General features: G+C 35.2%; 1 protein-coding gene across 4 annotated transcripts in view; it reads right to left on the bottom strand.

The window, feature by feature from the left end:
• Window positions 1–249: 249 nt before the first annotated feature.
• The window catches only part of MYO6 (myosin VI), a 147233-nt gene continuing 132245 nt past the window's right edge, over window positions 250–15237 (bottom strand). The window contains exons 29-33 of one of the 4 annotated variants that reach the window (XM_047858979.1): window positions 11436–11539; window positions 10380–10511; window positions 8001–8027; window positions 5239–5463; window positions 250–4723 (exon numbers count right to left, since the gene is read on the bottom strand). In XM_047858979.1, coding sequence (XP_047714935.1) covers window positions 4524–4723; window positions 5239–5463; window positions 8001–8027; window positions 10380–10511; window positions 11436–11539 — 688 coding nt within the window. In that variant the 3' untranslated portion in view covers window positions 250–4523. The remainder of the gene's footprint in view (window positions 4724–5238; window positions 5464–8000; window positions 8028–10379; window positions 10512–11435; window positions 11540–15237) is intronic. The other 3 variants (XM_047858981.1, XM_047858982.1, XM_047858983.1) reach the window with 3 other exon arrangements.

The following is a 15237-nucleotide window of genomic DNA, read 5'->3' as shown; positions in this document are numbered from 1 at the left end:
TAGACCACATATGGTCAGTCCTGTTTGTTCCCTGGGTGGGAAACCCATAAAAGTTTAGGACCAAAACTCAAGGATATTCCAGTCAGTCACCTGAGTTCCATTGCCTCTTCCCACAGCCATCTAGCACAGGGGTTCCAGCTCAGGACCCCAGACTTCTCCAATTGATTCCATCTGAGACGTGAGGCAACAAATGTAATGCTTATAATTGTTAACACGCTGTAACTGTATTAAAAGCACAAGATGCAAGAGGAAGTTCTACATAGATGGCATTTATTATTTCTATTTCCAGTACATCAGTATTTTAGGAAATAATCAGATATACATTTTTAAGGAAATGAGGAAAAATTAACAGTTGCAATTAGATGGATTTTCAAAAGTGAGAAGAAAATGGACAATAAGCCAATCTGAGGTCTGAAGGTGAGATTCTGCATAGATACAAATTAGGATTAAAGATTCTCATTTTAATGTACATTTTTTTTCCTGATTATCTTTTGAAAGATTTCTGGAAAGTCTGACAACCAAACTTACTTCATCTATTAAGTTGGTGATGGGGAAGGAAGAATACACTGATGTGAACTGAACTTAACTGTATTCAATGATCTGGTACTGACGTGGGTAGACTCTACCTCTCAGAGTCTGTCCAACTCTATCCCTCCATGAGGCTTACGCACAGAATGTCTACTCACTGCTCGTCTTCTCCAGTGTGGCGGTGCCATTTCTATATGCTAAGAATTTATACACCAGGTCTACTGTGACCCAAGTTTTAATAACCACAGGTTCTGCTTCTATATTACATATAATTCACTCTAAAACTCAGCAAAGATCAGGAGTGCTTTGTCACCTAAAATGTATCAGTGTTGTTCAACCTGGGGAAGTAGAGTTTTCAGGGGAAGACCCATTTCTTTCTCTTCCATCACTGTTCCTCTTCTCTTTCCTTATTGTTACAACTGTTCCCTCGACTTGTCCTTATTCTCATTTTTAGTATCTTCTGGCTTCTCCTCCCTTGTTAGTTTGTCTTCCGGGAGAAATAAACTCTCAATACTTGTTATTTCTGGTAATGAAACATAGAATATGTCACACCTTCTGGAGATGTGGAATGACAAAGGAACAACCCTTTGTAAATCTACAGGGGGCTACTCAAAACAATTTTTTTTTATTCTTTTTGTTCCACATGATTGGAGCAAAAACATTTATATCTCGTTCATGGTCTAGAATTAAATTACTTGATCCCTCTGGATTTCTTTTACCTCCTCTGTAAAAGGAGGCAAACCAACCACTAACATTGTATTAACTGATGATTCATTCAATAAATATTTATTCTACTTATCCAAGTACTCTTACAGTCCTTCACAAAAAGAAACCAAAGAGCTACGTATCTGGATCCCCTGAGAACCATAGTAATAATCTGTGAATTAAAATATTTTTTTAAAAATCCAATTAATAGAGCTCTACAATTAATCCTCATTATTCCTGCCTGTTTCTTCTATTCTCTAGCTAAGCTTCCACAAATACCACCTACCTATTTTCCACGTAAGATTATATTTTCTTTGTTGTTTGCAAAACAAAAGTGTTCACTGTGTTACAGGAAAGAATGACCTATTAAAAAGACATTATAGGAAGCAGAATGTAAGTTACAATAGAATGTCTCTTGTGTAGGCTTATACTCCTACGTGCATTATTTTATTTTTTCCTCACATAATCCTTTGAGAAGGTGCCATCTACTCAACTTTACAACAAAGAAAATTCACTGTTCTCTTGACATGTGTGTACTAAAGAAACTTCCTTTCTCTCAGTGCATACCCATAGCTCATAATACATATCTCAAATGTGTTAGTGGAATTAGGAATTACATTATAATCAAATTGAGTTTTACCTTCTCATTCTTAGTATTTTATGTATGTCTACTTTTGTAAAGTATACACTAAGGAAGGAACATGTACTGAGTAAGAAAACCCATTAAGAGAAGATTAGTTCTTGGGCGCCTGGGTGGCTCAGCCAGCTGAGTGTCCGTCTGTCTTTGACTCAGGTCATGATCTCACGGTCCGTGAGTTCAAGCCCTGTGTCAGGCTCTGTGCTGTCAGCTCAGAGCCTGTAGCCTGTTTCAGGTTCTGTGTCTCCCTCTCTCTCTGCCCCTCCCCCGCTCATGCTCTGTCTCTCTCTCAAAAATAAACAAACATTCAAAAAATTTTTTTTAAAAAGAGATTAGTTCTTAATATACAGTACACTGGTTGAAATTTCAAATTTTAAATCTCAATTCAAATGACATTAAATAGAAACTGACTTTTGATTCCTATAGTTTTCACACGTTTATGGGTTTGACTGTGAACACTGTAAAGCAGCCATATCCACATCTTTTAGAACACCATTTCTGCTACTTCTTTTAAAGGCTGACAGGCTCCCAAATTTTTCCAGCAAAGGGGAGTGTGTGTGTGTGTGTGTGTGTGTGTGTGTGTGTGTGCACGTGTGTATCTATTATATGTAGGTTACTGTAAATCTATCTGAATTAGGGCAATTCTCCTGGTAGCCAAAATTAACTCAGGAGACAACTTTAAATAGATAAGTTCTAGGACAGCTGTGTGACATAATTAGCAACAAAATAGCTTAAAACTGTAATTTTATTAGCTATTAAAATAAAAAATGAAAGACTTGCAACAGTGCTTTGCTGTGATAAATGTCTTACAAATTCTTCAAACATTAAGTTCTTTCATTACAGTAATTTTAACCTGTTTGATGGGTTTTCATCTAGTACTTAAATGTATCTAGGAGATACATAAAACTCCTTCTGAAAACAGTACTAAAGGGATAAGTCATTAAAAGTCAATTTGGTTATTAAATTTTCTTCAAGGACTCTATTTGCTACGAGTTAAGCTCATCATTCACTATCCTATACAAATAAAAACACCAATTAAAGGCAAGTGATGAGAAGAGAGAGAACAGGTCATTTATTTTCAGTAACCAGACCTTCTGCACCAATCACAGGGACCAAATAACCCAAGGGTGGGTGAATCTCCACAGTAATACAGCCTTCAAAAGATAATCCTATTCACATTCCCAATAGCACAGATAGGACAATTTAATTTCTTTAACAGGAGACAATCATTTGCACAGTATCATAATAAATAAATATTTCTGTACTAAGACACATCTTATGAGAGAAACAATTCAGAAAAAAGTGTGTGGCTCTCACAAGCATTAATCTAATCAGCTGGGAAAGATCTTCCTGACTGAGGTACTCTTTCTAGAAAAAACAATCACTGGAAATCATTTCAAAGGCTAGGGTCTTTAAAAATCAGGGGGAAAAGTACAGAGAATAATTTTATTTTTCTAATTTTATTCTAAAATACAAACACGACTCACTATCATTATATCAGCATAACTCCATGATGTATTTTTGTCTCCAAATTCCTAATATAACGTCATAAATATTAAATTTGAAACTGCTGACATTTGATCAAAACTAACACACAAAGAAAAAAATTAAATCGTCAGTTACATGAAATAAGCAATTACCAAGTACTGGGCTTTTGAATTACAAAGCTTACAAAACAGTTCTATAATTACCAAAATCTCAAGGCCAAAAAAGACACTAGACATTTTCAAAAACAAAGATATTTTGAAACAGAACACTAGCTTAAATCATACGAAACAACTTGGACAAGATTCTGATACAAAAATTGCAACTGAGATGAAGTTGAAAGAATAATTTGAATTCAGTCCAGTTAAGCCACATTGCCACCAAAAACCTATTTCCTTTTCTAAATGAAACAAGTTATCTCAAAACTTTTAAGCACTGAAATGGCCTGAATTTCCTTTATTTGCCCACGGACTGTAAGAAAATATTCTTACATAGCAACAAAACATGATACAAAAGAAAAATAAATCTGTGAGTACTTTCTTTATCGCAGAGTACATCAAATACATTCAGGCTCTTTTCTAGAATTCTAGAAGTTCAGGTGAATTGCTTTACTCAAACTAAGCCACACCACAAAGCAGGAGGAAAAAAAATTTTCCACTTTCAATGGAAATATCCATCAATTTCTGAAAAAGTGAATTAAAAAAGTACACAGCATTCCAGATCAAAGCATCAGTGCCTTGATTAAGTGCCTTAATTTTCACAAGAAAATTTAACCTAAGGTTTCATTATTCCAGTTATATGGTTCTGTGCCATCCTTGCAAAGTCAGTATTTTGAGTTTTTAAAACATTTCCTTTCCTAGAGAACAATTACAATGGACTTCAGGTAGTCTGTTGGCAAAGAATGAGAAATGTCAGAATCTGTCCAAGTGTTAACCAGTATTAGAGGGAGGAGAGGTTTAACAGTTATAGTTGGATACACGAAAACAATTTTTAGGTCCCAAGTTCACTACCATAATTTACCTTAAATTAACAAAAAGCCATGATTAATAAAATCTGTTCACTTTGTATCAGCAGTTCTAACACGGTCACAGAAAGGTCAAATCTCGGGGGGCACACACCCTACTTAGTGCCCCAGCCTGGCTCCCAGCCGTCAGGTCAGGTGCACCATCTACTTTAACAGGTTCTGCAGCATGGCCGTCGCATACGTGGGCCTTGCCTGTTTGCTCTCAATTGCATTCTGGAGGTACTGGATACCTCCGCAGCGTTCCCAAATTTCTTCAAACTGTCTTGGCAAAATCTCAGCACCACGCTTTCGAGTCAGGCCTGTCTCTTCAAGATTCAGCTCACACATCTCCATGTCATCCTTCCCTGCGCAGGTGAGACATCAGAGAATTAAGCATGTATCTCTTTAGAGGTGCTTATTATAGACTTTATACCTGAAAGAGTTACCAATTCTCACAGAATTGAGAACTTTTAAAACTTTGTTTTCTTCCTCTAAGACAGAAATCTCCTTAATAAGTTCACCAGAAACAAGTTAAATTTGTCTTCCACCAAGGACCCTTTCAGAAAGTACTAACACTGCAGTTGATCAAACACGTTATCAACCTTAATAAAAATGCTACATTTCTTTAAACAATTATAAATCAACTGATATAATTAAATACCAATGATAAGGCTCTAAGGACACAGACAAGTTTCTATGTGTTCTACGAGGACATAATTAATCCAAACAATTTCACATCATAAATTAATCCTCAAGTAACTGGAAGTCTAATTTAACTGCAAAACTCCATCCCTCAGTCCTGAAATTTAATGGATTATTAATATTGTATATTAGGCTGTTTCCTTCAGAGGGTTTATAATCCTTTTTCCACGTGACTCACACACACCAGCCACAAGCAGGATGGGAGGCTTGTCAGGATGGAGTTCCATCTGCCGGGCAATCCACGGGCCATCAAAGTGCGCGTACCACCAGCCTTTTTTCTTATTCTGCGGGTCTTTGTACTGGTCGGCAGGGCGGATGAATGGGATGCGGAAGAAGCGCTGCTGTCGGTTCATTTCGATCTCCTGCTGCCTGGCAGGAAGCTGAGACGCTGGGTTCTGCTGAGCTATTACAAAGAACAAGCAAGGGAAGTTACACCAGCAGCCCAGGGGAGAACGCAAACAGCCTTTACTCCTAAAATGCACCACACATTTTGTAAGAGAAGAAGAGGGGTTCCTAATAGTAAATCTAAAACACATGTAAATATCAATTACTTAGAGGTGAATAAAACGTAGAGTGTGATCTCTTAGAATTTTCTTTCCCTAAAGATGTTGCTTAACATCGCAAGTACACATATACACACACACCGCTCCCCCTCACCCCCGCCGTAACACCAACAACAAACAAGCCCCAGCAGATTCCCACAAACGTCTGTATCAGTAACCTAAAATAAGAAAAGCAAACCAGTATTATTTGCTAGGATTTACAATTTTCCTCCGAAGAGTTCAAAGCTGAAGGCCACAGAATAACTTTCATGAGACTATCCATGATAAAACAAATGAATGGTAATTTCACAAACGTGAAGAATTATAGATACCTGTCAATCTAATTACTATTTCCTCAGAAAAGTGGAAGACAAAAGTTTGCTCTTTTGCCAACTGATTTTGGGATTTAAACTGGCCAGAACAGATATTTTACTACTACCACTACTAGACAACTTCATGACAACAACAAAAAAACTGAAAGAGTTAAGCATGAACTTTCCTGAAATCCTCTTTCTCTTGGGATAAAATCCACTGAAATAAGTGGGAAGTATATAATATTTGGTTTTGTCATAAAAAAGAAAAGAAAAGAAAAGAAAAACCCTTGCTTTTCTGCTAGTACTGGACCCGGCACTCATATCAATTTTTTCCCCTTGCTCAATTTTCATTACAAAACAGTTAGGTTTTTATTTTATCTACGAATACAAACACTTCCCTGGGCAATAATTTTGCAGTTTCAGCAGCATAATTTCAGAAAGTCTGTTTAATATGCTTTTTACTCACAACTTTAAAAGTAGACCAACCGTTTACTGCAGCTCAATTAAGAACCTCACTGAAATGCTTAAGTATGTCAATGAAAAATTATAGAATATATGTAAGTCAAGAAGGCCACATGGCTTTTGTAAGAATTTCCAAATACTGAAAGGATGAAAACACTCTTATTCTACTTTTAACACCAATAGCAAAGGCTTTATAGCAACTGAATTTATTTCTGTGCAAACCAGAGAAAGCAAAAAGCAGTTAGCAAAGCTGCACATGCCTAGGAAAGAATGACACCAAAGCCCAGTTTTGTTAGTGACTTTAAAGAGACACACCGCCTGCAGCATGTTCATAGACATGAGTTCATTTACTCTTTGTTCCTCCAAACTACTTACAGTTTAGTGTTTCCATTTTAACTTTTAAAAATTTCCTACTTTGCAGAAAATATACTAACCCCAAATTAAGAAATTTTAAAAGCGTAAGAAAAAAAACTTTCCCTCCATCCTAAGCAGTAACAGAATACCGAACTGACAGGGAACTTACTAGGATACTGATGGCCACTTGTTAAATTAACCTTTTTTCTTTTAAAATAACAGCCTCCTGTACCTTAATATATTGGGTAAAATTTAGAAATCCAAGGGAAAGTCTTTGATAGTTTCTTTTTTTTAAACTAATGTTGAGAACTGAACATTGCATTAAGGAAGCCTTAATTTCCACAAATATTCATCTGAATAAGTACAACGATACGGATGTTAAAAGTCTGAAACTAGGGGCACCTGGGTGGCTCAGTTGGTTAAGCACCCAACTCTTGATTTCAGCTCAGGTCATGACCCTGCAATTCGTGGAATTGAGCCCCAAGCTGGGTTCTGCATCACAGAGCTTGCTTGGGTCTCTCTCTCTGCCCCTCCCACACTCTCTGTCAAAATAAACATTTGTTAAAGTTTGAAACTAATAAACGACTTTTTTTCACATCCAATTGTGTCACCTTTAAAGTATGAAATGTTTTAAATGTGGCCCTATAAATTACAAGAAGCACTTAAAAAAAAATCAGGTCCAACAAGTTGGCAAACAAATATGGTATTATATCCAAATCATTATTGCTCAACTGACTGCAAAAAAAATTTACTGTATGCTAAGATGACTCAAAGCTTTTAAATTATCAAAAACATGCATCACAGGACACTATACAAGTCACGGAATAATCTCCTTCTTCTCTTAGGGGGCATCCTATTAAACCTGTATAGATTATCACACAAATTCAGATGTCTTTGGAGTGAAATGTTGATACCCTAACAGTGTTCGAAACCAGCACCTAAAGTTAGTCTTAATTCTAAAATATCAGCTGCTTATTGAGTTTTGCTACAATAAGAACTGTGCATATTCACAGCTTAAAGTGCTATTTTTTTAAAAGGAAACAATTTCATAAAACAACAGATTAATTTTGTTCTGCATATGTATTTTGGAGTGATCCAAATGAAAGCATAATCTCAAATTAAATATCTTAGTATGGCCAAACCAACATTAATGTAGTACAACTCCACTTAAAATTGTAGCAAAACAAAGTTTAATAGAAGTTAGTACTTTATAAAGTATTTTTAACCCATCTTCCAGTTAGCTCATAAGTTACAACCCATTGACTTACGTGAATTGTTCAAAAATGGTGCAAAATCTGTGAATAAATATTTTACATTGAAGAAAACATAAAAGTGTCAAAACTGTTAAATGAGCATTCTTCTCATTTATAAAGCCTTCCCATCAATCAAGGAGGTGACTAATAAATAAATATCCTATCCACAGCCAAATATTCTCATAATTACCTACAAGTATATGCTCCTTTCTGATTTTTTTTTTTAAAAAAAGCTATTTTGATAATATTTTAGGAAATTCTGCTGATGGACATATAAAGAGGATCTAAATTCAAAAATATATGTATTTCATTTGTAATTTTGGGATACAGTAATATTCAAACAAAAATCCAACATGATGACTCAATAACAGATATTATAGTACCTTCAAAGCATTACTAGAATTTTTGTAGAAATAAAAAACTTCTAAATTCATCAAAAAAATATATGCCTTAGAGAAAAAGCACTGCCATGTTCATACACGCTCAGTATGTTCTAATTTCTTTCAATTCCCTCAATCTCAAACTCATGCAATTTTTATTTTAGTAACTACGAAATAAAACTACTCTCCAAAGTCACTGTCTTAAGCAACTAAATACTGTAAATCATTACCGGGTAATTTGTCACTGCCCTAAGAATTATTTCTGGAAATCTCTTTCCATAGTAAATGTGATGAGAATGTGCTCACCCAGTACAGCATATAGGAGGAGGGTCTGATTCTCTCTACTTCCAGTTACAAGACTTTACTATGATCTGTCAAGTATTATTCTTAGGTAACAGCTACTTATATTTTTGTTAATCATAAGTTGTCACTTTATTTTCTCAAATTAAGGAATTCTTATCCTTGTAAATATTAAACTACAGAGTAGTTCCTTTTAAAGGTTTATTACCTACCCCTCTAGGAAACTACCCAGGTACAGAATTTTCTCAACTGAGCTGTTAGAAGTATCGTAGTACACCTCACCTCCTTTTAACTGTACTCCTGTGTCAGAATGTATTTTACATGGGAAAAAAATAAAGAAAACAATAACTACTTTCAGAGCAGAAGTTACATTTTATCCTGAAAATGTCCCATAACCAAAGGCTACATACATGTGGAGTGTGTGTTCACATAAAATTCCATAAATTTGTTCATATACCTACATGGGACTCTTGGGAAATGTTCTTAATCTCCTCTTTTGTTCTTCCAAATAGTATTATTATGAATGGAAACAGTGTAAGAACATACTCAGTAAGGTGTGTTCACACAAGGTAAGCCATGTATCATTTGCCCCTTTGGGGGTAAAGCTGGATGAGTACAGTACCAAAGTTTGGTTTAAAACTATAAGAAATATTTGTGTGTTCATTAAAAATATATGTGCCCTATATTACAACATTACTTTTCTTGTTTTAAGAAGTGCAATCATTCAAATGTATACATTTTGGGGGAAAAAAAACCATAATAAACACCTATCAGCTAAAAGCCATAATTAGAACATAACGCTAAAAAGGTTATACCTAAACGGAATAGCCTATTCACATTTTTAGAAAACAAAGGAAACTGTGGTTAGAAACTTGTTACAGTAAACAGGTAATGGAATCATCCTGATATATTCAAATCCCAGAGATAAATCTATAAGTTAGAGAAGAGAGTGGTGGTCACAAGAATATAATTGTGTAGAAGGCCTTCAAACTGCCAGTTCTTAGTTCTGGGTTCTCTCTCTTTGCCCTTCCAGAGCATTATATTCTGACTGATCACCACCACCACCACTCCCACCCCTCACCCCACCCCCACCAAGCAATCACTAGCACTTACATCTAATTAACAATTACTTCCTTTACTCAATCTATTCTTTGCAACAACTTGGAAATACTAAAATTGTACCACTTAATTGACATTAATCAAACATTGCTTTCTTTTATTTACTTGGAAGATAGTGAGGAAGGCAAAATATAACTAACTGAGAGTTCATTTTCTAAGCCAACTTGGGTCATGCATTGTGAAACTATACTGTCAAGTATTGGGAATGATACTTTTTAAATAAAGACATTAAACATGGAAACTCTTTACATTTCCACATATAATCGTTCTGCATGTGTATATACGTATATGTGAAAAAATACATATTTACAACATTACTGCACAACTACTTCAGAATAGACAAGAATATTCTTACCTCCAGAGTTTACTTAACAAGTAAATTCAAATACTTCTCAATAAATATGACTTTAAAGACATATTAATAGAAATAATGCTATGAAAGATAAGCCACCATGGTTGTGTTAGGCTCAGTGATTCACAGCTGCACAGTACAAGAAAATCTGTATTATATATTTTACCCAAATGTCTTATGTATAGTTACATATATTTATATATAGATACTCTGGAGCATTTAAAAGTACAGATTTGTTTTTACCATAATCAGTAACAGACTTTGGAGCACGTTGCTCTGTTTCAGTGTTTCTCTTCTTATTCTTGGATTTCCAAGCATGATACACTTTTAGTCTTCTGTGAAATTCTTCTCTGCAAGCTGCCAGGAGCTCAATATCTATGGATTATACAGAAAAAGCACCCCCCCACCAAAAAAGGAATTAGCATCCTAATTTAGTTGTCTAACATAATTATTCTGTGGCATAAACTTATATATATTTACACATATAATAAAACACATTTTTTGTTTTTAAATAGTACAAAATCAAAAGTAAGCATATTATTGATAAAGATGAGCATTTTACAGTAATATTATCTTTTACATTTACAGAGCATTTTCTTATGCATTATTACTATACCATTTGTTCTACGTAAGAACGCTGGGCTAAATAAATAAGTCTTTTATGAGTGAACCTGAATCAGACAGGTGAAGTCACTTGTCCAAAGTCAGAGTCACTGTGCTCAAATGCAAGGTGTATTTAAATCCAACAGATTTTTTATGTTTGTAATTATGCAGACAAAGTCAGTGAGGAGGGAGAAAACATAACAAGTTCTGTACGCTTATGGCACCTGAGTTCATAGGCATAGCATCCTAAACTCAAACACTGTGATTTAAACAAGAACATAATTATGTAGAATCATATGGATATAGTATTTTACTGCTTTGTTGGAAGAAAAACTGCTTTAAAAACAAAGCACTGCATTGCCATTTTTTACTTTGCATATGTAGGTCAAGACTCTGATATATAGATATTTAAGTATTATGAATACCATCAGAAGGGTCAGTCATTAATACAGACCAAATCATAATTTCTCTCTGTTTTCCCTCTTAGACCTATATAAGAGACAGGCAAAATGAATTTAACATAAAGTCTTTCTTTGTGAGTAAACTAGGTCACTATTTCAAGGTGAGAATAACAAAGAGAATGGTTTATGTTAATTTATATGCCAAAAAAGAAAAAAATTTGCTCCAGTCTAAGTATTTCTTTTTTACCTATTAGCCATGGAGCTTCCCAATTTTTCATCTTCTCCATACACTTACCACAAGAAGTATTGATGGTATCACGTAGTTCTGCATATTTCCATTTACTGAGATCGTATTTCTTGGTACCAGCAGCTGCCTTGGTGGCTTGTACAGCAGGACCTCTGTAATTATTATATATTTTTACATGTTTAAAATAGAAGCACAAAGGACATGTTGACTAAAGGGGCAAGAAGGTGAATCTAAGTCTGAGAACTGGAAATAACTACTAAAAAACCATATATTTTTGTATCTTTAACAGGTGAGATTAAGAATGGTATACTACAGGGGCGCCTGGGTGGCTCTGTTAGTTAAGCATCCAACTTTGGCTCAGGTCATGATCTCACAGTTTGTGAGTTCGAGCCCCGCGTCAGGCTCTGTGCTGATAGCTTGGAGCCTGGAGCCTGCTTCAGATTCTGTGCCTTCTTCTTTCTCTGCTCCTCCCAACTTATACTCTGTCTCTCTGTGTCTCTCAAAAAATAAATAAATGTAAAAAAAATTTTTTTGTTTAAAGAATGGCATACTACAGGATTCCTACGTAAATTAAAATCTTCCAGTGTGCCATTTAATAGCCATATTATGTTTTCAATCAGAACTTCTGATTCTAAAACTCTGGTACCATGGACCTATCCCAGACTTCAGTTTAAGTATTCCAACTAATGGATAAGTGGACACTTAATGTTAAAAACTACATTTATATATATTCCTCAAAATCAGAAAGAAAATCCTCTTGATTTCCTAAAAATCATTAGAAGTACATTAATGGTTTATGAGCCATAAAGGCTCACAGTACAATCACCCACAGACTACCAGAAGCTACAGGCGGCCAAGTCCCAACAAAAGCTACTGGCTCAGAATCTCCCTGGGCATGTGGTTGATGCAGGGTCCATAGGTGAGTAGCCAAACTGCAACCCACTGCCATTAGTTGTGAAAGATGGGCTAAAAGAGCTGCTTGGAGTCTGGAAACCCCTGTGTTAAAGAACACTTAGAAAAGTTCTCTAAGGGGCGCCTGGGTGGCTCAGTCGGTTAAGTGTCAGACTTCGGCTCAGGTCATGATCTCACGGTCCGTGGGTTCGAGCCCCATGTCGGGCTCTGGGCTGATGGCTCAGAGCCTGGAGCCTGCTTCCGATTCTGTGTCTCCCTCTCTCTGCCCCTCCCCCGTTCATGCTCTGTCTGTCTCTGTCTCAAAAATAAATAAACATTAAAAAAAATTTAAAAAAAAAGTTCTCTAAGAAGATAAAACCACACCCTCATATTCAGCAAGTAATATGACAACTAGTAAATTATGGAGGCAGCCCAAGTATCCATCGATATATGAATGGACAAAGAAGATATGGTACATACACACACACACACACACACACACACACACACACTCTGGAAAATTATTCAGCCATAAAAAAGAATGAAATCTTGGCATTTGCAACAATATGGTTGGATCTAGAGAGTATAATGCTAAGTGAAATAAGTCAGAGAAAGACAAATACCATATGATCTCACTCATATTTGGAACTGAAGATACAAATGAGCAAAGTGGAAAAAGAGGCAAACCAAGAAACAGACTTTTAACTACACAGAACTGATGGTTAACCGAGTGGTGGGGTGGGGGTTGGATGAAATAAGGGATGGGGATTAAAGAGTACACTTACCATGATGAAGAAAAAGAAAAATCAGTAGCCAAGACTGAGAGCAGTGAGATAAAGACTATGCCCAAGGTCCCCACACTGCTAGTAAATGGTAGCACCTGGGATTGAAACCCAGATTGCTCTGACTCTAAAAGTCCTAGTCTTAGTCCTGACTCTACCTTCTTTTATTTGCTTTATTCCTTCTACAAACATTAATGAGCACCCACTTAGGCCAACCCTTCACACTAGGACCTGCTGACATAGACCTGTGTAAATTAAAAAAAAAAATTAATTAAAGGAAGAGATTTTGTTTTAATTCATGAGGCATAACAGAGATTTCAAAGGGCACAAATATAGTAGGAACATTGGTAAGAGGGAGGGAGGGAGGAAGGAAGGAAGAGAGAGAAAGAGAGAGAGAGAGAGAGAAAGAAAGAAAAGAAAGAAAGAAAGAGAGGAAAAGAAAGAAAAAAAATATATATATATAAAGATAAAATAAATTAAGAAATAAAATGGGATAAATTCAACTTTTTCATAGCAGTGCTACTCCGGGCTTACAACTTGTTTCTATATACATAACTTGAAATAACTATTCAGAAAACTTGGAAGCTTCTTTTCTGTTAACAATAAACATTACTTTTCAGCAAAATATGACACCTGTCACACAGCAGACACTTAGAATAAGCTATAAGTAAGATCAATGTAACAAAGGAAGAATTTAAACACATCACATTTCAAGACATAAAAAAAAGAAAGATGGCACAAATATGAAAAGAACTAAATTTTAAAGAACTAAAATATTGCTTCTCAGGTATCACACAGAAATTTCACCTTTATCATTTCCTCTTTCCACATAAGAGGAAAAAAATCTCCTCTTAAAGAGGGATGATCAAGGTATAATACCTGAAAATGAGGTCATATTTTCTCATTATTTTACATTCTGAAAGATAACTGCAATCTTGGCAGTCAAGACACTACCACTTAATGAGAAATGATATTTGAAAATATGTATACTTCTTCCTGAAATAAAGTAAATTATTCCTTTAATATTAAGCTTAACAATGAAATAAATAAGGCATTTTTGCCTCTTTAAAAGGCCTCTTTATTCTTTCATTGTAGAGAATAAAAAATAGCACACTTCACTCTATGTACTTAATAACTGTTAGACATGACGATTGTTAGTAACATATAAGCCTGGCTAAAGAAGAATATGTGGCCAGTTAGTTCTTCTTGCATTTTTACGGTTCAAACCTGTTTTAGATTTATTGCAGAACCTATCCTTTTCATAAGCTGTGTGACTGGCAATTTTCCATGTAGTTTTTTCTTCTTAATTGCTTTGCTCAAAAAGAGCCAGCTGCGTGTCAGCAAGGTCTCTCTATTACCCTCAGCAATAAATTAAGCTTTAACATTATTCAAATATTCTTTTTACTCTTCTATATCTCTAAGCCACCATTCAGTAAACTAACAAAAAAAAAATTCTCTTTTCTTCCTAGGTCTTCTAAGAGTCTTTTTGAGGAGAGCAGCTGAAAATTAATATGGGTTTTTGTTAATTTCTTTTGAAAAAGAGTGAATTTACATAATGTAGTTTTATAGATTGTCAGAATACCCATGAGGTGTCAATATACATAAGGCATATTTTGATACTTAAAAAAATAACACTGAATTCAAATTATTATTGCTTAAAATATGGTTTAATATTACTACCTTTTCGTTCATATTATGTCAAACAAAAATACATCTGCTAAAAAACATATTCAGCATCCCAAGTACCTGAACGAAATGCATTTAAATGCTTTCCCCCATCTCTGGAATTACTAAAATAGTAAAGTAAAGGTGGAGTTTACTGCTTATTTAGGTTTGTTACAAAGACAATCATAAAAATGATATGCTAAAGTAGTAGCAAAACTGACTTCCGATTTTTAAAAATATATTAATTTTAACACTTTCAATTAACTCTGTAACTTCAAAACTGACAGTTAAAACGTTACCTGTTTATATCCTCTTATAAAGGACCAGATCCTGCTGGGAAGTCATATTCTCTGGTGGCTCAATTTTTACATCAGTGGTTTTTAAACCATGTGCTATGGTGAAAAGACTCTCACACTCTTTCTCTACTTTCCCTTCAAGGAGGCACAGAGATTCCCACCAGGGAAGGGACAGGGGCTGTGGGGCAGCACCACCTCCATGGAGAGTTTCAAAAC

The sequence above is a fragment of the Prionailurus viverrinus genome, chromosome B2, assembly GCF_022837055.1.
Source record: "Prionailurus viverrinus isolate Anna chromosome B2, UM_Priviv_1.0, whole genome shotgun sequence".
Taxonomy (NCBI): Eukaryota; Metazoa; Chordata; class Mammalia; order Carnivora; family Felidae; genus Prionailurus; species Prionailurus viverrinus.
The sequence above is the reverse complement of the archived record's forward strand: the minus strand, read 5'-3'. Positions and strand labels throughout refer to the sequence as shown.